At 43.5% G+C, this 26,872-nt stretch overlaps 1 protein-coding gene across 1 annotated transcript in view; it reads left to right on the top strand.

Annotated features, from left to right (window-relative positions):
* ARGLU1 (arginine and glutamate rich 1) overlaps positions 1-26,872 on the top strand; it is a 226,277-nt gene that overhangs the window by 176,590 nt on the left and 22,815 nt on the right. Inside the window, exons 2-3 of the mRNA XM_044071958.1 lie at positions 13,082-13,307; positions 15,755-15,838. Of these exons, the coding sequence (XP_043927893.1) occupies positions 13,082-13,307; positions 15,755-15,838 (310 nt within the window). The remainder of the gene's footprint in view (positions 1-13,081; positions 13,308-15,754; positions 15,839-26,872) is intronic.

Here is a 26,872-nt window from a genome sequence, read left to right as displayed (position 1 = left end):
CTGGACGCGGGAGTTCAAAAGGAAAGGGGTAAAAGAAAAGGGGGCCCCCAAACTAAGATTAATACAAAAAGGGGTGAGATCCAGTTTCATTAATTTTTTAAGGGAGTTACCTTCCAGGGCATTTGTTCAAAGACCCAAGCAGGGGAAATCAACAACAAAACCATTTTATCCCAAGGAACAATTTTTATGGGGAGCAAGCAATAATTTAGGAAGGTTTCGCCGGGGCCAAACCCCTTAGCAGTTTTGAGACAAATCTGGATAAGGGAAACTGGACCCAAATTTTTTTGAAATTGAATTCAGGGGGAACCCCAAATGACTTTTCCCTTTAAAAAACCCAAGCTGAAATTTTTTCACAAACTCCAAGTTGGAAAGGGTTCTTCCAGTTGGAAAAATCTTCTGTGATTTTCCCATTGTCTTTTCCAAAATTTTTAAAGGCCCAAAAGCGGGCCAAGGGAGGATATAATTTGGCCTCCAAATGGCCCACTTATCTGGAAGGAAGCCCCGGCCTTTCCCTTGATTCCCACTGTTTCTCAAAAGGAGGTCATCTGCTCAATGTCAAGCTTCACTCTCTTCATCTAACAGCCTGGCATATTCTGTTTGAAAACAGCAGGTCTCAACTTCCTCAACAAGTTTTAAATGTGATTATGGAAGCAGAAGACCTAGTACAAGGAAAGGGGCAAAAAAATGGAAGAGTTTTTTATTTTGGAGTCAGCAAAAATTTTGGGAGATTTCTGCGCCTAATTTGAGTGTGGCTCTTCAATATCTTACTGAGTTATTGGACAAAGGTTTGCCCTTCTCTTCCATTAAAATTCATCCTGCAGCAATTTCAGCTCACTATGATTGTGACCCACCATTGTTTTCATCCTTTGTCCAAGCATTTTTTAGGGGGGGAAAAGAAAAAAAGCCCCCCACGTGGGGCTCCCCCCCTTTGGGATCTCAATTTTGTGTTGGAAAAACTTACTCTACAACCTTTTGAGCCTCGCTACTGCTGAATTGAAATACTTGTCATGGAAGACTGCTTTTTTTGGCATTACTTCTGCAAGAAGGGTTCTGATTGCAGGCCCTTATGGCAGTAGAGCCTTTTGATTTTCCCTAAGGATAGGGTATCTTACGTACTAATCCTTCCTTTATGCCTAAGGTGGTTTCTAGTGTGGCTTTAAACCAAACTATTCATTTGCCTACTTTTATGCAGACCCCAAAATAAAGGGGAAAAGATTTTGCACACTTTAGATGTACAAGGCAATTTTATTATTTAAACAGGACTAAGGATTTTAGGCAGTCTCAGCAGTTGTTTGTTTCTTTTGCTTTGGTTCAGGGCAAGCCTGTGTCAAAACAAACTATTTCTAGGTGGATTGGTTTTGCATTGCATTTTGTTATTCCCATCATGGCAAGGAGATTCCAGCTGGGATTAGGCCTCATTCCACTAGGGCTACTGCCACTTCAACGCATTTCTAAGGGGTGGCAACTAAGGATATTTTGGAAGCAGCTACTTGGAGTTCAGTGCATACTTTCTCTAAGCATTATCACCTTCCTTCTACTCTAAGTCTAGGGCTGGTTTTTCCACAGCTTTTTGCAAGGCATGTTGTCAGTCCTGCTTCTTTTTGATTTGCCAGCCTCCCTTACCTCTTTTGGGTTTCCCAAAAAAAAGGGGGGGGGGGGGGAAAAAATTTTTTAAAAAAAAAAGTGGGAAAATTTTTTCCCCCCCTCCTTCCCTCTGTGTTTAGGGGTGGTTGTGTAGGTGAGGTTAATTTTTTTTATATATTTTTAAAATTTTCATATGTTTGGTGGGTTTTTGGGGCCCTTTCTTTTAGGGTCTTCTGACATCATGGTGGGCACAGCCGCTTATGATGGAGTCTGGTGGCTTTTCCCAGCCTTTACACTGCGGTCGCTGAACTATTTGTTGCATTTTACACGGCTCCAGAGAGATCTCCTAAAAGAGCTGGGAGATTCTCTACAGGGTAACGTTTCTGATGCTGTGGCTCCAAAGATCAGTGCTCAGATGTCTACTTTAAATTCTATTACCAACTCCTCCATGAGGCTGATCTCTTATGCAGCTGACGGAGTGAGCAGGGCTGCGGGTTCCAGAGTCTCTGTTAGGGGACACTCCTGGATGCGCCTGTGCAACTTCACGGAGGCTTTCAAGTCTACTTTCACCAACGCCCCTTTTGATGGTTCATCCTTATTTGGAACCAAGGTGAAGGACACACTCACTAGGTGCGAGTGGAAGGAAAAACCCTGTCTGCCGTGGGAGTCCGTTTTTTTCATGCCTTCTAAACCTTACCCCAAGAGCCAGAAGGGTGGAAAAATGTGGTTCAGAAAGTCGCAGAGGTTTTTTCATGATGCACAGAGTGATTTCCCCATACAGAGGTAGAGGAGGGGGTGGAATTCGGGTAGACTCCGCCCCAGGGAGACCGTGATTCCTTTAGTGGTTCTCCCTACCAGTGCTCCTGAGGGGAGGCCAGACTGTGCGCCTCTGAAGCCAGTAAGGGGGTTGCATTTCTCTATACCCAGAAGCCTGGTGCGACATCACCCAAGACAAATGGGTATTATTAATTTCCAGAGGTTATCATATTCCTCTTCTTTCTTAATCCCCTCCAAACAAAAGAATCCCAGACGTTCCACCCAGTCAGAGGGATTCCGCAACTTTAGAAGTTTAAAAGTTGCTGTCAAAGGGAGCCGTCCTGCCTGTCCCCTCAGACCAAGTAGGTTTAGGGACTTACTCCAGATTCTTTTTGGTGCCGCAAAGAACAGGGGACCTGAGACCCATCTTGGATCTCTGCTGTTTGGACCTTCATGTAGAGAAGTCAGAGTTCCGCATGGTCATGTTAGTCAATTCTCCCGTTATTAGGGAAAGATGTGTGTATGTGCTCCATCGACCTCAAGGATGCTTGCTACCATATCAAGATGGACAAGGCATCCAGAAGTTACTTAGGTTTCCAGCTGGGAGCCAGTCTTTTTCAGTTTCGTGCCCTGCTCTTTGGTCTCACCACAGCCCCCAGGGTGTTCACCAAATGCATGGCAGTGGTAACGGCTCACTTGAGACGTCAGGGATTCCAAGTGTCTCCGTACCTGGACGACTGGCTCCTGTCTGCCACCACCAGGCATCTACTGCTACAGACCAGGGACGCCACTATTGCGCTGTGCAGAAGTCTGGGAATTACTCTGAACTGGGAAAAATCTGCCTTATTGCCCTCGCAGCGTGTTATCTTTTTCCGTGCCGAATTAGACACGGTGATCATGAGGGCCTTCCTACCAGAAGAGAGAATTCGGGTTTTACAGCAGCAGGTCTACGCTTTGCTACCATTGAGGAAGGTCAAGGCAAAAGTGGTCCTCAAGTTATTAGGGACCATGGCTGCCACGATTATGCTAGTTCCTCTTGCGAGACTACACATGAGGCTTCTTCAATGGCTACTTTTTGCCCAATGGTCTCTACAGCATCTCCCGCTCTCCCATCTTACTCTGGTTACAGAGAAGTGCAAGCAGGATCTGCGCCGGTGGCTTCAGACCAGCAATTTCAACGCAGGCATGCCTTTCGTTCTTCCTTCTCCAGTTGCCATGGTAACGACGGATGCCTCCTAGATCGGGTGGGGGGGCATTATCTCGGCAGGACAGTCCAAGACACGTAGCAAGAGCACGAGACCCATTTGCATATCAGTGTCTTGGAGATGAGAGCGGTGCTATTAGCGTTGCAAGCACTTCAGGGCTTTCTTCCTCATGGGACAATTGCAATCCACTTAGACAACATATCAGTGGTATGTTATCTGAACAAACAGGGAGGAACCAGGTCATATCCCCTTTGCAGAGCGGCACTTCGAGTGTGGCAGTGGGCAGTATCTTCCTGACACTTTCTAGTGGTAACGCACATACCAGATTGCCAACAGGCTGAGCAGAACTATTCTGATGCCTCACGAGTGGTCCCTGAACAAACAAGTGGGGAGCGGATTTTCCACAGATGGGGTCAGCTTTGCTGCAATCTATTTGCCAGCCCCCTCAATGCCAAATGCAGCATCTACTTCACCCTTATCCCCTCGAAGGGGGAGGCAACCAGGGACGCTCTAGTTCACGATTGGCCCGCCTGTCTTCTCTATGCCTTCCCCGCCAGTCCCCCTGATAACGAAGGTTATTCAGAAAGCACAATCCTTGGGAAGCAAGATGATACTGATTGCACCACACTGGCCTCGTCAGATTTGGTTTCTTTTTCTCCACCCTCATCTAATGGACGATCCGTGGATTCTGGACCCAGAGCCAGATCTGTTGACTCATATGTCAGGGCAGTTCCACCCCTCCGTTTAGACCATCAAGTTGACTGCATGGCTGCTTCAATTCCATCCTTAGTCAGGCTTCATGATTTTTTCCTGGAGGTGGTTCATCTTCTGTCTTCTTCCCACAAGCCTTCTATTAGGAAGATTTATTCCAGTAAGTGGAAGAGATTCTCCATTTGGGCTTATGAAAGGCAGATTGATGAAATGGGAGCTGTATAGGGATCAGTTTTAGAATGGCTTTCTCAACTGTTCAGCCAGGGATCAGCTGCGGCAAGCGGCAACTATCAAAGTGCAATTGGCAGCCATTTCATGTTGGTAATGAACCCAATCTAATGGCGCACAGACTTTGTAGGGCTTTTCTGAAAGGGACCATGCTACTTCGACCTCCAGGCTTTGATCCTGTAATGCCATGGGACCTCAATTTTGTGTTACAGTGGCTTACCTCGCCTTTTTTTGAGCTCGCAGCAACTTGTGACATTAAATTTTTGTCTTGGAAGACTATCTTTTTGATAGTCATCACTTTGTCTAGGCGGGTCTCTGAACTCCAAGCTTTATCGGTTTGGCCCCCTTACTTGGTATTTCACAAGGACAGAGTTTCTCTAAGACCTAATCCTTCTTTTATGCCTAAGGTTGCTTCGGTTGTCAACCTCAACCAGTCCATTGAGCTGCCTGTATTTTTCCCTGAATTCTCTAACAGGGCAGAATTTAAGTTTCATCAGCTAAGATGTTCACAGACAATTGCATTTCTATTTACATAGAACTAAAGATATTGGGAAATCAGATGAACTCTCTCTCGTTCTCAGACAATAGACTTGGGGCTCCAGTTTCTAAAGTAACTCTGTCCAGATGGATTTCGAGTTGCATTTCCTTAATTTATATTTCAAATGGCAAGGAATTGCCCTTTAAAATGAAGGCTCATTCTACACGATCGGTGTCTACCTCTACTGCTTTTCAGGCTAGGATGTCTATGGATGATGATTGTGCTGCAGCCACATGGGCATCGCCTCACACCTTTATTAGTCACTACAAATTGGATCTGATATCTAGAGGCAGATCTTCCTTTGGTTCCACAGTGCTCAGGAGTATTTTTCAGTGAGCCACCCAAGGTTTAGGTGCTAGGGACGCTGTCCCAAGGGTAAGAATGTAGGCGAGATTGGACTACATAACATCAAGAAGTTATGTACTCACCATAACGTTCAATGTATGTAGTACATCTTGCCTCACATTCTTACTAACCCACCCACCTACCCCCTCCTGGAGGAACTAGAGGTTTAGTCTCTGTTTTCAGCACGCCTTTTTTGATTAGTTGGGTTGGTTCTTCCTCTCAGCGTGTTGTTGTGTTTATGTGAGCTTGCAGCAAACAAGATCTGGGGATAGACGCATTGCAGCATGGGATACCTCTTAGCCACGAGCCAATTGACTTCGAGCTAGAGTATGGCCGAGTCGGAGATGAGGTTCTGCTGCGAACCCAAGGGTAAGAATGTGAGGCGAGATGGACTACATACATGGAACGTTATGGTGAGTACATAACTTATTAGTATTAGATTTGCTGTTGTAGTCGCATGATCTCCTTATAGGATTTAAATAATTGTAAGATGATTTTTTTTTATCAGTTCTAATGAAGTCCCTGCATGTTAATGGTAAGAAAGCACTTAACTTTAAAAAAATAAATTAAATTAAATGTGTTTTGGAGTCCCAACTTTTTAATTTTAGTGAATCTAGAAGCTCACTGTAAAGCTTCATGTTTCTTTAGAAAGAAGGGTGTCACCATCCTTCTTTTTTGCCTACAGTTGCTGTCAATTCTAGTTAAACTAGTATGTTGTTTTGCTTGTGCCCCCCCCCCCCCCCCCGAAAAAGTCTACCCATGGTCTCCTGTCTTGCCTATCCATTGGGTAGCTTAAATTTTGTGTGGGTAGAATCAGGTTGCTCAGGGGATGATGAGACCTTTTTTTATGTTCTTTTCCAATTGTCAGTTGAGCAAGGAGGTTACTAAGTTTGCTGTCCCCCCCTCAAAATATTTTTATTGGTTGAAATATCAAAAATTGGGGAGGGGGACAAAAGCAAACTGACCTATCTGGAAGTAATTTTTCAGTACACTTCACTGTATTGATTGCCTTTCTTGTATAAGATTGATGTAACCAGTTTTACGTAAAGTAATTTATTATTGAACTAAAAAAAAACTGTAGTGTATACATGATGTTCATTGTGTTACCCTGCTGCAGTCATCACACTTGGGTTATCCTGTCATCAGGCGGTCCCGTAGTCGGACGGAATTCCAAAGTCTTGGTCCGGCGTCGGTTGCTGTCGCTTCTTCCCTGACGTCAGTGCGCCAGGGGTATATATATTGCAACACGCCATTTTCTTCAGTCTTTCTTGCCGCGCGGTGCCCAAAGCAGAAGCAGTTTGCAAGTGCCGGTCAGCCGACTCCTGAGATTTTCGAATTCGAATTTCAGACCGAAGTCTTCTATAAAGCTAAGTACCCCGTTGGGGAAACTTTTCTTGCCTCAGACCGATGTCAGAAAAAGTTAACAATTGTATTTCTTGTGGGAAGCAAATGGCTCATAAGGATTTTCATTCTTATTGCATACCTTGCCTAGGCCCAGACCACGATGTCACTAGTTGTCGTTTTTGTGCTAGGTTTAATAAACGTACTATTAAAAAATGCTTTGATTTCGCACGACGCTACTTCGGTAGAAAATTTAATTATAATATGCCGTCGGAGCAACTGACTAACGGCGTGCACAAAAAACGCAAGGATAAGGACAGACCACCTAGGCCTAAGCCAGATTCCGAGGCCTCTGCTGGTCCGGTCTCGGGTTCTCCTGTCCTCAGTGAGGCTCCGACGCAGCCCCTGACTACCGCAGATCTGGAACCAGAGACCGCTTCGGAACTTTTGACGGAATGTACCAGGCCGACGCAACCATTTTGTTCAGGCCCTACCGACGACATTGCTGACAAAGATGTTGGTGCTGCAGAAACGCCATCGGTTTCTGAAGGCGTTTTCAGACCGACGCTCACCATTAAAACGTATCCTAAGACGAAGACTCCTATTAAATCTAAAAGGACTGCACTTCAGTCCCCTGTTCAAGGGCCCATGCCTAAGAAACAGATGCTCAAAATTGCTGAAGATTTGATCTCTTTAATCAGGGGTTCCCAGCCTCCTCCTGACAAAAGGCCTAGACAAGAGGAAGATTATGCATCCTCTGAACAAGTGTCCATTTCTTCAGCCTCCTCTGTAGACCAAGATTACTCCTTCTCCCCTTATGAAGATTCTGATGCTGAGGATTCCATTCCCTCAGCTTCTCCTCCTGAGGACTACTCCTTTGGGGAAACTTACACACTATGAGGGAACATTTCCACTGGGAAGGTCAGGACTACTCTGACTCGAAGAAAAGGCTCAGAGAGTTTCTTTTACTTTCCCAGCACAGACCACTTGCCATCCCACCAGTTTTAGACATTGTGGATGATGTTTACTTAGAATCCAGTTTGAACCGAGACTCTCTACTTCCTGCTCCGGCCAAGCCTGACAGATACTATAGAGTGCCTGATTCCCACAAATTTCTATATAAAAGTCCTGTTGTTGACCCAGAGACCATCTCCCAGGTTCCCAAAGGGGCTAAGGCTTCTATGGCTAAAAGTACTGTAACCCTCTGAAAGGGATTCCAGAGCGCTAGACAGGTGGGGGAAAAAGGTTTACACCTCAGTCACTCTAGCTATGAGGGCACTAAATTGCCAATTTCACATGCTTAAGTATCAGCAATTTCTAATCTCTCAGTTAAAGCAAAGAATCACCACTCTCCCTCAACAGTCTGAATTGAAAGAAATGCAGGATCTGTTGCATGCAACTGAACAGGTGGGCAAACACACCTTACAGTGTGGGTTTGATTCTCTGGAGGCCTCCTGCAGAGCAGCTGTCACTGGGTCTGTTATACGTAGGCATGCTTGGTTAAAGGAACAAACTCTGCCTGATCATGTTAAAGCAAAGCTTCTAGATGCTCCCTTACAGCAGGATGTTCTTTTTGGAGTTAAAGCAGAAGTCGTCTTAAAGAAAATGGAGGATAAGGCCAAATCTATGCAGACAGTCAAAGATTTCGTACAGGTACAGCCCCCTCGCTTCAGCAGAAACTGGCCAACAAAAAAATGGTCCTTTGCAGCTACTGACAGACCACAGAGGGGTAAATACAGACGTCCAAGAGGCAGAGGACAACCACAAGCCCAGTACAAGCCTCGCCAATGGGGCACTACAACACAGAAGGGAGGAGAAGACCGGTCCCAATCTACTAGAAGGCAAACTCAATGACTTGCACCTCATCCGGCCAAGCAATTCTCTCTTGGCAGCCCCCTTGGGAGGAAAACTTGCACTTTTTTCAGACAACTGGCACATTGTCACAAAGGACAAATGGGTCCTAGACATAATTTTACGAGGATACAGATTCCATTTTCACACCTTGCCAATGAAAAGAGGAATGCCAAACCTGCCACAAAATCAATGGGCAGAGGCACAAAAACAAATTACAGCTCTCATGGACATGAGAGCCATTCAACTGGTAACCTATTCGAGAGCAAGGTCAAGGATTTTACTCAAGACTCTTTCTAGTGCCCAGAAAGGACAATGCCTGGAGACCAATTCTGGATCTTTCAATTTTAAACGTACCCAAATTCAAGATGCTAACACTACAGCAGCTTCTTCCCATGTTGGGCAAGGAGGCCTGGCTAGTAACGTTGGACCTGAAGGAGGCATTACCTGCATGTCCCTATCAGACAAAGTTGCAGAAGATACCTCCGTTTCATTGCAGGTTCAACCCATTACCAATTCTCTGCACTGCCCTTTGGCTTATCTACTGCGCCCAGAGTCTTCACAAAATGCCTAGCACCAGTAATTGCTTACTGCAGACAAAGAGGAATTCAAATATACCCTTACCTGGACGATTGCCTTATCCAAGCAGAAAGCAAGGACATTCTCTTACATCATCTGGCTTTTGTAAAACTGCCTGGGGTACACAGTAAACGAAAAGAAGTCAAAACTAGTACCCTCACAAAATATGACATTCCTGGGTGCCAGCTTGAACACAACAGCCCAGAAGGCTTATCTGACGCCATACAAGCAACTACAACTGACTCAATATTTCAAAACAATGGCAACAAAGACCCAATTAACTGCAAGAAAAATTCTGCAGGCTTTGGGCTTCATGGCATCTTGCATACTACTAATGCCATTTGCAAAGCTGCATATGAGGAAATTACAGTGGTACCTAAAAAGCGTATGGTCTCAACACAGCCACAGCTTGGACACAATAACTCTCATTCCCTGCCTACAGGCATGTCACCTCAACAAGGGTCAGCCATTCACCTTGTCCCCAGCCAGGCAAACTATCACAACAGATGCATCAGACTATGCCTGGGGGGGGCACATGGCAGGACAGTGCGTTCAAGGCGTATGGACTGCAGACCAAAGGAATCTGCACATCAATCAAAAAGAAATGCTAGCTGTACAGAAAGCTCTGACAGCCTTCAAGAATCTATTACATCCAGGACAACTTACAATAAAGACGGACAACACCACAGTAATGTGGTACATAAACAAACAAGGGGGTACTCACTCCTACCCTCTATGCAGGCAAGCAATTATCTTATGGAACACAGCTCTGGCTTACCAAGTTCAGTTGCAAGCTGCCAGGAAAGAACACGTTGGCAGACGACCTCAGCCGAAACATCATGGATCCCCACGAGTGGAAACTAGATCCATAAGTATTTACAATGGTAACTCAAAAATGGGGCCTTCCAGACATAGACCTGTTTGCCAGTCCTCAAAACTATCAAATAACAAAATTTTGTACAAGGACACTTCACCATCAAGCTTGGAAAGTAGACGCACTCTCTTTCAGTTGGAAAAACCTGACAGCATATGCCTTCCCTCCATTTCCTCTCCTCACAAAGGTGCTTCTGAAAGTCAAAAAGGAGAGACCAAGACTGATTCTCATAGTCCCAGACTGGCCACGCCAGCACTGGTACCCACTGTTGAGAAATATGGCCCAGGGCCCACCTTGGATCTTACCACAAATTACCCATTTGCTCACACAACAAAACAATCAGATTCTTCACAGCCAACTCAAAACATTAAATCTGGCTGCATGGCAAATCACCTAAGCATCCAGCCAGCTCCTCTTTCCCAAGCAGTTATGGATGTTATTCTGGAAGCTAGGAGGCCAAGCACCAGGAAGGCTTATTCGGACAAATGGAAAAGGTTTTGTGCCTAGAACCAAGCTAAAGGCCAAGACACATTTCAGCCTCACATGCCTCACATTCTACAGTACTTAACTGAGATGTTGCACAAAGGACTTTCCTTCTCCTCCATTAAGATCCATGCTTCAGCTATTTCAGCCCACTACAACACGGATCCACCCTTACTTTCGCATCCACTTCTAAGGCAGTTCCTCAGAGGGGCAAAAAACATTAGGCCCCCCAGGAGAGCACCTACACCAACATGGGACCTCAATTTTGTTCTGGAAAAACTAACGCTACCTCCCTTTGAACCAGCTTTCTCTGCAGATCTTCAGTTCCTATCATGGAAGACTGCCCTGCTACTAGCAATAACTTCAGCTAGAAGAGTCTCAGAGCTGCAGGCACTAATGGCAGTGGAACCTTTCCTCATTTTTCATCAAGATGGAGTTTCTCTACGAACTAATCCTTCCATTATGCCTAAGGTGGTTTCCAGTGTGGCATTAAATCAAACCATCCACTTACCCACCTTCTTACCAAATCCACAGAACAAAGGTGAGAGACTCCTGCATTCCTTGGACATTCACAGGCAACTCCGTTACTACTTGGACAAAACTAAGGCTTTCAGACAATCTGACCAGCTCTTTGTATCCTATGCTACAGCTTCACAAGGGAAGGCTATTTCAAAACAAACCATTTCCAAATGGATAGGACATTGCATACGTTTCTGCTATACCCATCATGGAAAACCAGTTCCTGCTACCATTAGGCCCCACACTACCAGGGCAACAGCTACATCTACAGCTTTTCTCAGGGGGGTTCCAACCAAGGAGATTTTGAAAGCTGCAACTTGGAGTTCAGTGCACACCTTTACCAAACACGATCACTTACCACTTTACTCTAAGACTAGGGCAGGCTTCGCCACTGCTGTCCTGCAGGGCCTTATAGCCTCCTCCAACCCTCTGATTCCTCCACCCATCCTTAGCTTTGGGATTCAACCCAAGTGTGATGACTGCAGCAGGGTAACACGATGAACATAGTACAGTTTTGTACCTACCATAAATGTAGATGTTAGAGTGTACACCCTGCTGCAGTCCAGGTTACCCTCCCTCCATCCCCTCTGAACTAACTGGCTAAAATCTCTACAATACCTTCCTGATGTATTTGCTTGTAGCTAGAGGGATTTTGTGTTTGTGCAAAATTTACTAAATTTGGTACTAATTACTGACCATCTTTTTTGGGGGCACCTGACATCTGGGGCAAGAAAAACTGAAGAAAATGGCGTCGGTTGCAATATATATACCCCTGGCGCACTGACGTCAGGGAAGAAGTGACAGCAACCGACGCTGGACCAAGACTTTGGAATTCCGGCCGACTATGGGACCGCCTGACGACAGGATAACCCAAGTGTGATGACTGCAGCAGGGTGTACACTCGAACATCTACATTTATGGTAGGTACAAAACTGTACTTTCTCCATAAATATATGTTTTTTTTTTTTTTTTTTATAAAACCCAGAGCACAATTGTATACATTTCCACAGTTGCTGCTGTTTGATTTTTTTTCTTTTCATTATTATTTTGGCAATTTACTATTCCAGTATCTTTGTCAAGGACTTCCTGAAGGAGCATTCTTTCCTGAGGAAATTCTGCAAATTTTAAACAGTTTATTTTTTTTCTCTATAGCTATTCTTCAAAAAAAGGCGAAATTATTGGCATTTTCACCTGTTTGGTATTGGAATATTATATAAAGTCATACTTTTGTAACTTAAAAATTGCCTGCCCATACTGTTCGACCAAATGCTTGTATTGGCCTGAATAATTTCCATGTTTTTTATAGCTTGGTTGGCTAACTGCATCTCTCCTTTTGCTGTTAGTCTTCCCATAATGTGTTTGCAAGGCATTGTAGGCTGGACATAATTTACTGGCCTGTGCCATATTTTGGGGCTACTTTCATCAAGGGTGTTGTCCCATGAAGCTTGGGAAGTTTGCATTACAGGTTACTACAGATAGCCCTCTTTCTTAATTTTTTTGTAATGTACCTTCCTTTTACCCTCTGTTATGCATTGACCTCTGAACCAGAAAGTGATATGGTTGCATTATGCATGATGGAAAGGTACAGAGCCTAGGAATGTTTGCTAACAAGCAGTACTTTCAACTTCAGTAAAGTCCTACAAGTAAGTCAGTGTGGTTCTTGATCTGTAGTAACAGTAAATACTTATAACTTTCATTTCTGGTCAAATTTTTAAGCTTTGTAGTAGGTAGAAAACAGAGAGAGTAACAAGCTACAGCTGACATTGGAGACACAGAATTGGCCAAGGGTGAGTTGTGTGCGTGAGTGAGTGGTATGAACTATCACAGCAGGGATAGCCACCTGGCAGTGTAAACTCTGGCTTGAGATGATTGTCACTGCGGAAGTGACACCCTGACCCCCATGTGCAAAATGGGAAAAGGGGTTGAGGATGGATGGATTTCATTTTATTCATATTTCAGGCATTCATAGATCTGATTAACAGTTAAAATTTATACTGCTTAAAACTTCTCTTCTGATCTTTTTTTATGTTGCTGATGATGTAACATTTCTTCTGAATTTTTCTTCAGTCGACAACAAGAGATAGAGGAAAAGTTGATCGAAGAAGAAACTGCACGGAGAGTAGAAGAGTTGGTTGCCAAACGGGTGGAGGAAGAATTGGAGAAGAGGAAAGATGAGATTGAACGTGAAGTTCTCCGTAGGGTAGAAGAAGCCAAGCGAATCATGGAAAAGCAGTTGGTGGAAGAGCTTGAGCGTCAGCGGCAAGCTGAGCTCGCAGCACAAAAAGCCAGAGAGGTAACGCTCTGTCGTTTGGAATGTAAAGGACAGTCCATGGCAAAACTTTCAACGTTAGCCTGGGTCTTCTGCATTGTTGTAAAATGATGACAATCTAGCATGGAGAATTTGTGTGCTGTTTGTCAGCAAGCTATATTTTTGAATGCATTTTCTCAGTTTGTTCAGAGGTGTTTACAGAAAATTAATTGTTCGTCCCTCTGTTGAGGCACTCAAACTTAAGAAATACAGCACAATAAGCTTTAATGAAAATTAGTTGACCTTGTGTCATTTGAAGCTTTTGCCATGGCTGCAGAGGAGTTCATAGACGCATGTCTGTCCCTTCCCAAATTTGTTTTTTTTTTTTTTTTATCTGCTTACTCTGTTAGTTTCTATTTTCTCCCCTTTTCCCTTTGGTCCTTTACTTTGATTGCTTTTGAGGCCTTGTGTCCCCCAGGAATAAAAGGCCAAGTAGCTGAACTCCTATTACTTGTATAGATTTTTCCAAATGGTTCAGTTTTCCTTTTTATTTGCCTTAAAATATTTCTGACAAGTTTTAGACCAGGTCATTTACTATTTGTGTTTACTTCACTCAGAATATTCTGAAAGACCTTGTGTCTAAAGTTCTAAACTCTTGTTTTCAATAAATACTAATAATTTGCAGTATTACCTGTTTCTGTCTAAAGTTGGAAAGGAACAGGCGGTTATTAGATATTAAATTAAATGTATGTTTGGTTTCTTGATAGCAGCTGGAACAAAAATTCAAAATGTCCTTTTGCTACTGAAAGTTCTAACATACTGGTCTACACTTACTACCCCAGGATTCCATTGTCATAGTTTAAAATAGCACTTTTACTTTTGCTTCAGACGTGTGATTTCAGAAGACCTCTTGTCTTGGACTGGCAGTGGAGAGGATTTAGCTTTGAATGTTTTGCATTAATATTTATGATTGCATTTCAGTAAAATATATATATCTTTAAAATAACCTGAAAATGTTTTGACTTGTCTTGTTTCCTTGTTTTTTGATTTTTATGTGTGTGTGTATATATATATTGTATTCTGTATTATTTTGCTGTTTAAGGATTTTACTTTGCCCGTCATTTTCATGTTTTGTACTTCTACTTATGTGAATATTGTTCGGTGGCAGTGATGAAAATGTAGCTGTAGTATAATGGTTTCTGATTTTCTGTCTGCATGTACTGAGGAAGTACGGTGCTGTGTAATAAAATTTTCATTGTTTTAGTATAAGTTCATTTTTAATGCGAAAAGTAATTCTGGAATCCTGGAGTGGTATGTGTGGATAAAGTAGCTGATTACTGGTCAAGATTTTTCTTCTTCTTGGGTCTTTTCTTTTTCCCTCTCTTATTTTTTATTCATTGTTCCATAATACATGTAACAGGCAAACGTCCAACCCATTCACGTTTTACATAAATGTGATAATTTATTCTGGACTTGTGCTCTGTAAAAGGACACGGTTGGAATATATTTTTCGTGTGAGTACATCAGCCACTGTTTCCATGTTGTAGAAGCAAGGCTGCATAAAATTCAGGGTTAGCTGGCAGCAATGCTGTTTTTCCCATATGCAGATTCTGTAGCATGCACATTTCTAAAACCCTTTGCATATATATATTTGTTCCACCTTTGTGTCCAGTTGAGTTTTTAGAGATATATTTTTGTGAAGTGGAGTGAAGTCCATTTTTCTTAAGAGGCCCTTATTTTCTCCATAGTATGGAATACCATCTGTAATATTTTTCACTAACAGTAAATGTATTTTTCTTATTAATTGTTTGCCTTAGGAATGATGAATTGCTTATTTTGTTCCTTCTTACCAAAAACATCTGCATTCCTCAGCTCAGCTTGCCTTGTATGTTATTTCTTATAAGAGGCTGAGCTGCATGTGCAGGTGTTGTCAAGCTAACAGTACAAATCATTTTAAAGAGGAAGCTGGTGCGTTTGGCAGCCGAGGAGCACACTCTGCAGGACACTGGACCAGACAGTAAATATTCCACTTTTAATGCTGATTAAAGGAGTATAGGTAAAGAATGAGTAGGTATTTATGATTATTGGTGAGAAAATATTTTTTATATATTTTTACTAAATATATATGTGTATATATGTATATATATATATTTTTTTTAATTTAGTAATTATTGAGCTTGTATAGTTGTCCTCCTTGATTTGATGTTATCTTAAAAGTACCACTAATGTTTCTCAGGAATCTGAGAGTAGCTGAGGGTTTTGTGGTTGGTTGGAGTTTGAGTGTTTGGGAGTTATCTGGTAACTATAGTATAAAATGATGCTATTAAGGACTGCACATTTTATGTGCTTAAGGGAGGGGGGGGGGGCAGAGCTGACTTTGTCTGCTGCTTAAGAGTGTCAGAACATTTTTTTTTTCTTTTAATAGAATGCCCAAGCATATAAAATATTTCAACATTTCATTTTGTAACATAATACCATGTCTCCCCCTTTAGGAGGAAGAACGTGAAAAACGTGAGGAATTAGAGCGAATATTGGAGGAAAATAACCGAAAAATTGCTGAAGCTCAGGCTAAGCTGGTATGTGTGTTTTTTTTTTCCCTTATGCTATAAATGTTTAAGGAGACTGGTGCCGATGAGTTGTTCAGAGATAGCGTCTAACTATAAAGGTAGCCAGGTTTAACAACAGTGCAGAAAATAAAGGGTAATCTAAGCAATGTTGACCATGAAGGTAAACTTTTCAGAACACAGTTGAGCAAACTAGACTGTGGCATAGCTTTTGGGAATCCTATTCCTAAACTAAGAGTAGTCACTTAATTTGCTGTGTGCTTTTAACACAGTCCCCTATTTTTGCTACGTTTCATTTAGTTCTTTGTAATTTGTCGCCAGCAATTTAGGAGAGACCAAGAGTCTTGCAGTTTTTAATCTTTGAAAGTCGAACTCCGAGGAACCATTCAAGTTTTTTCTTTTCTTATATTTAGATAGTTATGTACATAATAGTAAGGTGTATTAAAATCTCTTATCTGCATAATATTTGAGGTACTTTCTTTCTTACCAGAAGTAAGTAAAAGCTAAGACCCTGCCTTTTTCTGCCCCCTCCCACAATTTTTATTTATTTTTGTTGTTATGCATTTTACTTCAAGCTGTTAGTTTTCAAGTTTTGCAGGTGTTACTCTGATGTGATTCCACTGGTGCCATACACAATAAAGGGTAAAGTTGTATCATTCAGAAATTCAGCCTGAATAATAGAGGTGAGTGCTTGGGGATGTTTATTGTATAGTTTGCTGTTGTAGTAATAACTCTGGAGACTTCTGCTATAGAAGCCCAGGCAGCCTGCAGGATCTCCGAGCATTAGATTTCGGAGGATAGTGCCCTTCCCCACTTCAGGCTGGGGGGGGACCCTTCCCACCAACTGGAATTCAGTGGTATAAATCGGATAGCCACTGAACCATTGTTAACTATTTCTTGCTGCAGTTTGCTCAAGATTAAAATGCATTGTTCTGAAAGTGCCATCTGTCTACTGGTTATGCCTCGTTTCCCAGAATTGCCCTATACTTTGCAGAATAGAGGAACAGTTCCGTTTGTATTTTATGTAGGAAGCAACCCCCCCCCCCCAACATGCTTACACAATGAATGTGTTTTTTGCCTAGTGCCTGAGTATGATATAATAGGTTGTTCCCATTGTGCAAGGTTTAAGTAGATGTTGGGGGGAGTAGGTTTAAGTAGATGTTGGGGGGAGTAAAGTCTGTCTAACAGTACCTTAACCAGAAACATTTACATGTCTTGTTTAAACCTGTCATGACATCTGTCAACTCTGCTCAGGACATCATAAAAAAAGGAAATACTTGGAGAAGCACCCTAAGGAGGAGTACAGGAGGCTGATAACTTTGTCAGATTCTGAAGGATCTATAGACTTTAGCGTATCTCTTCCATTGAGACACTTTTGCAACCTCCAGCTCTGGACTCTACTTTGACTGAAGCTTCTAGAAATGTATTCTGGAGGCTGTCATGCACTTGAGTAATGGCATTTCCTCTGAGCCGCATACCGTGTCAGTCTTAAGACATATCCATAGACCTCTGGATGTTCTTCGTGTTTCACTGTTGCAGTCATCACATTTGGGTTATCTGCCTGCAGGTAGCCCTCAGCCGGCCTGAATACCAGAGTCTTTGGATTTCTTAGTCGGATGCTGTCGCTTCTTCCATGACATCAGGTTGTCAGGGGTATAACACATGCAGCCGATGCCATTACATCAGTCTTTTTTCTTTTTTGCCGTGCGGTGCCCGAAGCAGAAGCAGTTAGCAAGTGCTGGTCGGCCGACTCCTGAAATTTTTGTTTTCAAGTTTCAGACCCAAAGTTTTCAAAAAAGAGAAGTACCCCGTTGGAGATCCTTTTTTCTTGCTCTAACAGATGTCAGAAAAAATTAACAATTGTCTTGCCTGTGGAAAGCAAATACCTCCTAGAGATTTTCATTCTTACTGCGTCATCTGTTTAGGCCCAGACCACGACCTCCCTCACTGTCGTTTTTGTGCCTTGTTCAGCGCCCGAACTATTCGTTGTCGGGCTATTTTTGTAGCTAAATACTTTCATTCTCGATCTCCGTACTACAAAATGGCTTCGTTAAGCCATCCGACTACCGATCTTCCGAAAAAACTTTAGGATAAAGAGAGAGAGATCGCATAGGTCCAAAACTGCAGACGATGCTTCTGTTAAGCTAGTCGCCAGTCCGCCGTTACTCTGTACTCAGGTGCTTTCGCAGCCCCTGATACCCACTAGTACAGATTCGCAGGCCTCTGCTGAGACCCTTTCGGAGTCCAGTATGCCACGAGATGCTTCTTCGACTATGGAACCAGCGGATGTCTCTAGCTTGGAGGTGTCCAGAGCCGCCGTCTGCGGGTGTATTCAGGCCTACTGATTTTCATATTAAACAGATGGCTTTGTTTCCACTTAGAAGTACCGAATTCCTCAGGCCTAAAACTCGCATTGCACCTAGAAAACAGACTACCAAACCGCTGACTCGGGCCCATATGCATCAAAGACAAATGCTTAGAATGGCTGAAGACCTCATTGCCTTAATTAGGGGAAGCCAGCCTTCCCCCTCTAAGAGACCTAGAACCGATTTTCTTTCTGATTCTTCTGATCAGGAATCTGATATTTCTACTCCTTCTGATTACCAGGATTTGCCCTTATCTACTTATGAGGATTCTAATGCAGAGGATTCCATTCCCTCTGCTTCCCCTCCAGAAAATTTTTCTTTTGGTGAAACCTTGCATACCCTTAGGGAGCATTTCCGCTGGGAAAGCCAGGACTATTCAAAGTCCAAAAAGAGGCTTAGGGAATTCTTACTCCTGCCTCAGCACAGGCCTCTAGCTATCCCTCCTGTTCTGGCTATTGTAGATGTTTTCTTGGAATCTAGCCTTACCCCAGACACTTTACCTTCAGCTCCCAGAAAACCTGACCGGTACTACAGAGTACCTGACTCTCACAAGTTCCTCTTCAGGAATCCTGCTGCGGATCCAGAGTCCATTTCCCAAGGACCAAAAGGCATTAAGGGTACTGCTGCCAAAAATCCTATCTCTTCAGATAGAGATTCTAGAGCCTTAGATAGATTGGGTAAGAAGGTTTACATTTCTGCTACTTTGGCCATTAGGGCTTTAAATTGCCAGTTTCATAAGTATCAGCAGCATATTATGGGACTACTTTAACAGAAAATTATGTTGATTTCTGACTGTGCTGAACACAAGATTTAATGTATTCTGCAGAACAGGTTGGTAAACATACTTTGCAATGTGGTTTTGATGCTTTCGAAGCATCTTGCAAGGCTGCTGTCACTGGGTCTGTACTTAGAAGGTATGCTTGGCTTAAGGAACAAAACTTGCCAGATCATGTTAAAGCTAAACTACTGGATGCACCCTTAAACCAAGATACCTTTTTGGCAACAAAGCAGAGGAAGTCCTCAAAAAGATGGAGGAAAAAGCTAAATCTATGCAAACTGTTAAAGATTTTCTACACGTACAGCCTCCCAGATTCAGTAGGCATTGGCCTTCAAAGAGCTGGTCCTTTCCAGTCCCTTCCAGGCCTTCTCAGTCCAAACCCAGGAACAGCAGACCACCAAGACTTCATTCTCAGGCTACCCACAGATCTAAGCAGTGGGGGGCTCCCGCTTCAAAAGCAGGGAGTAGTAAACCACCCTACGGAAAAACGTCACAATGACTTAACCTTAACCCTCCCAAGCCCTGCTCCACTACTTGCTCCCTTAGGAGGAAAGCTCACCCTGCATGCAAAAAACTGGGAACTCGTTACTCAGGACAAATGGGTTTTGAACATAGTTTCCCGAGGATACAGATTCCATTTCCACACACTACCAACCCCAAATGGTTGGCCAGACCTCCCCCCCAAATCAATAGACAAAGGCCCAACAGCAGGTTCTCTCTCTTCTCAGTATCTGGGCTATTCAACCAGTCCCAGCAGAACTAAGGGGACAAGGTTTTTATTGAAGACTCTTTCTGGTACCCAGAAAAGAAAACTCCTGGCGTCCTATCCTGGACCTCTTAATTCTCAACACCTTTCTGGTGGTATCAAAATTCAAAATGCTAACTCTTCAAAAGCTTCTTCTTATGCTAGCCAAGGATGCCTGGCTGACAACCCTAGACTTAAAGGAAGCTTACCTGCACATCCCAATAAGGGAATCCTGCAGACAATACCTACGGTTCAGGGCATGCTCCATGCACTTTCAGTTCTCTGCACTTCCCTTTGGCTTATCTACTGCGCCCAGGGTGTTCACAAAGTGTGTAACTCCAGCCGTTGCATTTTGCAGGCAGAGAAATATTCGAATTTACTCATACCTGGACGATTGTCTGATTCAGGCAGAAAGCCAGGACTTGCTATTACAACACCTGGCATTTGTAGAGAAACTTCAAACCTCACTGGGATACACCATCAGTGAAAAGAAATCTCACCTAGTACCCTGCCAACAGATTGTATTCCTGGGAGCAAGTTTGAACACAACTTTCCAGATGGCATTCCTCACTCCGGAGAAACAAGTTCATTTGACAACCTACTTCAAACTATTGGCCGCAAAAACCCAGTTATCTGCAAGGAAAGTACTGCAAACTCTGGGGTGCATGGCCTATTGCATTCTGCTAATTCCATATGCAGGACTGCATATGAGGAAACTCCAAAGGTATCTAAAATGTTTATGGTGTCAACATTCTCAGGACCTGGAAACAATGATTCCAATCATTCCTTGTCTAAGGGCAGAGTTCTTTTGGTGGGCAGAGGCCTGCTACCACAACAAGGGACTCCTTTCAATCTACCCCCTGCTGCCCAAACCCTAACAGCGGACGCATCAGACTATGCATGGGGGGGGCTCACATGGCAGTGCATTCGGGGCAAGTGGAACCAGAGACAGATGCACCTGCATATCGATCAAAAAGAAATGTTAGCTGTACAGAATGCTTTGACAGCCTTCAAATACCTTATTCTTCCAAGACAACTATTGGTATAGACAGAACACCACAGTTATGTGATACATAAACAAGCAGGGGGGAACCCACTCCTTCCCTCTCTGTAGACTAGCCATGGCTCTGTGGAGCACAGCCTTGAGTTACCAAGTGCACCTACAAGTCCAGTTTCTGCCAGGCAAACTAAATTCACTGGCAGACGACTTGAGCAGAAGTCTCATGGACCCACACAAATGGAAACTAAAATCCAAAATATTCAACCTATTGAACAAATGGGAGACCCCAGAGGTAGACCTGTTTGCCTCCCCTCAGAACTACCAATTGAACAAATTCTGCACCAGAACTCCCCACAGTCAAGCTTGGAAAGTGAATGCCCTGTCCTTTACCTGGGAAAGCCTCTCGGTTTATGCCTTCCCCCCTCTGCCTTTCCTCTCGAAGTTTCTACTAAAGATCAAGCAGGACAAGTCAAGAACAATACTGATTGCACCAGACTGGCCACGCCAGCACTGGTGTTACCCCCCTTTTGCACAGTCTGACACTGTTACAACCATGGCACCTGCCTCAGACCCCTTCTCTGCTGTCCCAGCAGGCGGGCCAGATTCTGCACCCTCAGCTTCAAACCCTGAACCTTGTAGCCTGGCTAATTCCATGAGCTCTCCTCTAGCATCCCTCAGTAAGCAGGTGCGGGATGTCATTCTGGAGGCAAGGAGGCGTAATAAAAAAAAATCCTGTGCTGAAAAGTGGAAAATATACTGTTCCTGGAGCCAGGCTCAGGGGATGGCCACAACGGTGCCCAGCTTACACCATATTCTAGAGTACTTAACAGAAATGCTCCACAAGGGACTATTGTTCTCGCCAATTAAGATTCATGCCTCTGCCATTTCAGCACATTATAATACCGAGCCACCCCTCTTCTCTCATCCCTTGCTAAAACAATTCCTTAGAGGGGCCAAAAATTTAAGACCCCCCCCCCCCCCCCAAGAAAGCTCCCACTCCAGCCTGGGACCTTAACTTTGTATTGGAAAAGCTCACTGTTCCCCCCTTTGAGCCAGCTGCAACAGCAGAGTTGAAATTCCTTTCTTGGAAAACAGCCTTACTTTTAGCCATCACTTCAGCAAGACAGGTCCTCATGGCAATGGGAACCCTTCATTATCTTCCATACGGACAGGGTTTCCCTCAGGACTAATCCTTTATGCCCAAGGTGGTGCCTAGTGTGGCCCTAAACCAGTCCATTCATTTGCCTACTTTTTTCCCTAACCCACAAAACAAAAGGGAACGGATACTGCACTCACTGGACGTGCACAGACAGCTTAGATTCTATTTGGACACTACTCAGCCTCTCAAAATCTGACCAGCTGCTAGTTGGCTTTGCTGCAGGGCAGAGGGGATGGATATTTCAAAGCAAACCATTTCCAAATGGATAGCCCATTGCATTCATTTCTGTTACAAGCACCATGGAAAACCTACCCCACAGCGGATAAGATCACATTCCACCAGGGCTGCATCTACCTCTACGGCATTTCTCAGAGGAGTCTTTACCAGGGACGTCCTGGAAGCTGCTACCTGGAGCTCTGTGCATACTTTCACCAAGCATTACCACCTGCCTGTCTTTTCTAAATCCAGAGCTGGATTTGCCACAGCAGTCTTGTAGGGCTTAATAGCTGGCCGTAACCCTTTAACTACCTCATCCCTTCCTTAGCTTTGGGAATATACCCAAATGTGATGACTGCATCAGTGAAACACGAAGAACATAGTACAGTTGTGTACACTTACCATAAATGTAGATGTTCGAGTGTATTCACTGCTGCAGTCCTGGTTACCCTCCCTCCAGCCCTCTGACTTCTCTTGGCTCTACCTTTCCTTCTTTTTTGGTATAGATATATTTTTTCATGTGTATTTGCTTTTTGATGGGGGTGTACCGTACCATACAATTGCTTCCTATTGTGGGGGCACCTGACATCTGGGGCAAGAAAAATTCATGTAATGGCATCGGCTGCATGTTTTATACCCCTGACGTCATGGAAGAAGTGACAGCATCCGACGCACAAATCCAAATGCTCTGGTATTCAGGCCGGCTGAGGGCTACCTGCAGGCAGATAACCCAAATGTGATGACTGCAACAGTGAATACACTCTAACATCTACATTTATGGTAAGTGTACACAACTGTACTTTCTTATGCCCATGTTGTATCTGAAAGTGAGGGAAGTATTCCCTTGATCTTTGTCTACAAAGATATCAGCCGTTCCAAGGTACATGTCTCAGAGGCTTACCTGTGTCCCTAAGCTGGTGTTGGCAGGCTGTACAGTCCCCCATACCAGGCCCAAAATAATCCAAACAATATAGGTTACAAGTTGCCTCTTAAAGAGCGTGACAGTATACCGTATTGCCTCTTAAACAGCTTAAATCAGGACTTATCAGGCCAATTAGGATCTCTATTTAACCAAAGCCTCCAGACTGGCTTTGTCACGAGTGGTGGACACCAGCAGTCATCTCTCTGCATAAAGGAGGACCATCTACTGACCCAGGAAATTAGACTCATAAGTTTGACTAGTGTTGTATGTAAGGCCATGGAAAGAATAATTATGGACCTGATAAATAAATGACATGTAGGACCTCCTAACACTTGACCCAACCCAGTTTGACTTTGTCAAGGGTGGAATCTGGTGGATTTCTTTGAGAAAGTCACTTAGGCCGTGGCTGAGTGTAAACAGTACATACCAACTACCTTGACCTAACAAAGGCATTTGACACAGTTGCCATTCTGGTATTATAAATAGACTCTCAGAATTCGGAAAAATCCGTATGTCAACAGAAGGATAGCCTTTTGGCTCACGGACAGGACACATAGTTGTGGATGAATCCAGAGATCCATCAAGAGGCCGGTTACTGGTGCCACAGGGCTTGGTACTGAGACCACTCCTATATGGAATATACTTCCTGAAGTCAAGGCAGCTGGCGGCAGTCACTGAATCTGCCAACAATGTAGATATCCTTCAGGAGGGTGTACGTCAGACAAATGATTGGTGCCAGAACCATGGACTAAAGCTAAATGCATTATCATACCCTTTGGGAATCAAATACCTTGCAGATTATCATCAAAAGTACATCCCTTAGAGTGGACTCGGAGGTAAACAACTGTTAAAGGGTGACCTGTGCCTGACCTACAGGGCACACACAAATCCAGCCCTGATGGAGCTGCTACATATTCGCAAGTCAAACAGTGGAAAGGTTACCTGATCTAGGGATCTAAACTTAGAGGGGCAAACAAAACATGCTGGAGAGACAAATGTGTGTCTCTAGAGATTGCCCCATCTTTGGAACAGGTTTCCTATTCACATTAAGCAGAGCCCTTCCCTGGCCCTTTTCAAATGCAATTTGGATCAATGTATAGGGAATCTCAGATTCGCACTTTGCCCCTGTCCATAAGGGACTATGGCACTACCCAATCTGTAAGATATTCGATGCGCACGCACGAATCTATGCCATCCTCTTGCCCCTAGGGGACATATCGGGTTATATTGGCTAGGCTTGTAAGAGCCCTTAAGCCATTAGCCTAGTGATCACCTATGAGAAAAAAATGGATGTTTTACAGCTTGCCACAGCTTATGCTGGGTCGATCTTTATCCCATCTCCCATCAGAGACTTCTACAATGTCTTTTGTAGATTTTTTGAAGACCCTGCATCCTTTCTTTTAGCAGCCATAAGTGTCTGGAATGCCTCCTGAAAGGAAGAAAAGACTGCTCCCACCCCTCCTCTGGGGACTCGCATTCAGAGGTGCAGTAAAAATGTCCTTTGTTGACCAGCCACACACACCGTTTTTTGCATCTCCACCAAAGAATGTATCATTTGGGATTATCCTTCATAGAGAGAGAGGGATTATTTTAAATAGGTTGCTATGAAATTTCAGCGACAATAGAGGGAGCTTCTTTGCCTGCCTGAGCCCAAGCACTTATCTGTTCCTCTAGTCTTTGAAGCTTTGGTAGATGCCTTTACTGATTTCCTCAATGAATAGGTTACGGGTCTGATCCTTGGATCTGACTAGGCCGCATACTTCAGACTTTGGATCCAACCTTTGAGCTCCTCCCTCAACCCATAATGCCCTAATGCCCTAGTCCATTAGTTATTTTTTCTGCATCAGGAATTTCTTTACTATTTTTCTATAAATTTCTTAAATTTTCCATCACTGTTTGTCTTTCTCTCCTTTTTGTGTCCCTCCTACCGTTTTTAATATTGTAAAACTTGGTTACCATTGTTGGTAATTTTGATATATATATATACATACATACATATATATATATATACATATATACATATATATATATATATATATATACATATAAATATATATATATATATATATATATATATATATATATATATATATATATACACATAAAAACTCCTTTTACTAGTACTTCCCTTTTTGTATTACTGTTTTTCCCAACAAGATGACAGGTTTTAAAAAATGCAGTTCTTGTGAGCACAAAATAACTCAGATGCCCACAAGAAGTTTATATATTGCTTTGGAGCATCTCATTAAAATGCAAACTGCTCGATATGTGCAGCTTTCAATTCAAGAGCCTTAGCTGACAGATGCAGTAAACTTATTCTTAAGGATTTATTTCCTCCATCACCTTCAGGGGCTCATTCCCCCCCCCCAGACCACTAAAGCTCCTTTGGAGCATAGGAAGCATTCACCACTTAAGTCTCCCTGGACTACTTTGGAACCATCTCCTAAAGTTTTGAAACTTATCGGATCAGACTTTTTCAGACCTGAAATTACACACACTGTGTCCTAAACCGTTGGATCCGAAACCTAGTACTTTGTTCCCTCCTAGATCTCATTCCTCTGAGTTTCTTTTGAATTCGATCTCCCTTAGACTTCATTCCCCTTTTCACGCAAACTCACAAAAAGCACTGTAGATCCATCAGGTCCACCAGAAGGCTTTCTGAAGCAGATGTGGAAATAAAGATGCAAAAGTTCCTCAGAGCTCCGATCCAGATGGGGGTTATTTCATTTCCATCCACTATTAGATCTGTGGGACTTCCTGCCCCTACTCACCCAGTATTATCTCCTCCTCCAGTCCTTCCTTTGGTTTCAGAGCCCCAGGATCTGACAGCTGTGAGAGTGCCAGGGTCGGATCCAGAGAAAATTACTTTCTGAACTCCGACAGCATCCCTGACCAGTTCTGCTGCTATGCCTTCTGATTGGAATGGGTCCCTGAGCCGGTATCTGCATCAGATCTGTGGGACAGGATCTGCTCCGATGTTGTCGGAGCCATCCCTGCCCCTGGGAGCCTTGGCACTGGATAGCTCAGTTCTGGTTCCCTACTGGAGGCATGGATCCAGTTGGAGTCATGATCTGCCCATCTGGAGCACTCTGCACTAATATGTGGGTGATCGTGGCTTCTTCAAGTCCATCTGCCTTCAAGGTTATGGAAAAAGGCTTTTTCGTGTTGTAGAGATTCGCCAACCACTTTCTAGTTGTAACACATTTTCTGTGAAAATCAACGTACTAGTGGACAAACACAATAGGTCCATTTTGATGTCTCACGAATGGTCTCTGGAATGGACAGTGACATAGAAAATCATTGGGGCCACCCTTGCTGTGACCTCTGTGTTTCCCCACAACAAGAAGTGAAGCAGGTATTTTGCCCTGATCCTCCCTTAGGGGAGTCACCAAGAGATGCTGTGGTCGATATTTAGCCATCTGCTTATCCCCCACTTCCTTTGATCCCCAACCTTCTACAGAAAGCAACTCTGTTGAAGAGCTCAGTCATCCTCGTTGCTCTGTTCTGGTCTTGCCAAGTGTGGTCTCCCTTCCTTTGGACTCCTCTTTGTTATCCTCCCTGGACACTAGACCTAACTCCAGATCTTCTCTTACACCTGTTTGAGCTGAGGCATCCCAGTATCCCAGCCCTCAAACTAACCGCATGGTTTCTCCAGTTCCAGTAATAGCCAAACAGCTCAAGCTTTCTCCCCTGTGTCTACCATTTTATTATCCTTGCAAAAAAGACTCCAGCAAAAACTTTTACAGCAGTAAATGGAAAAGATTTTTTTCCCTTTTGTGATTAAGAAACACTGACCCTTTTACTGCCCCTGTCTCTGTTGCTCTTGGATTTTCTGGCTACTGTTTTCAAAGAAGGAGCTA

The sequence above is a fragment of the Protopterus annectens genome, chromosome 5.part0, assembly GCF_019279795.1.
Source record: "Protopterus annectens isolate FY-2018-M chromosome 5.part0, PAN1.0, whole genome shotgun sequence".
Taxonomy (NCBI): Eukaryota; Metazoa; Chordata; order Ceratodontiformes; family Protopteridae; genus Protopterus; species Protopterus annectens.
The sequence above is the reverse complement of the archived record's forward strand: the minus strand, read 5'-3'. Positions and strand labels throughout refer to the sequence as shown.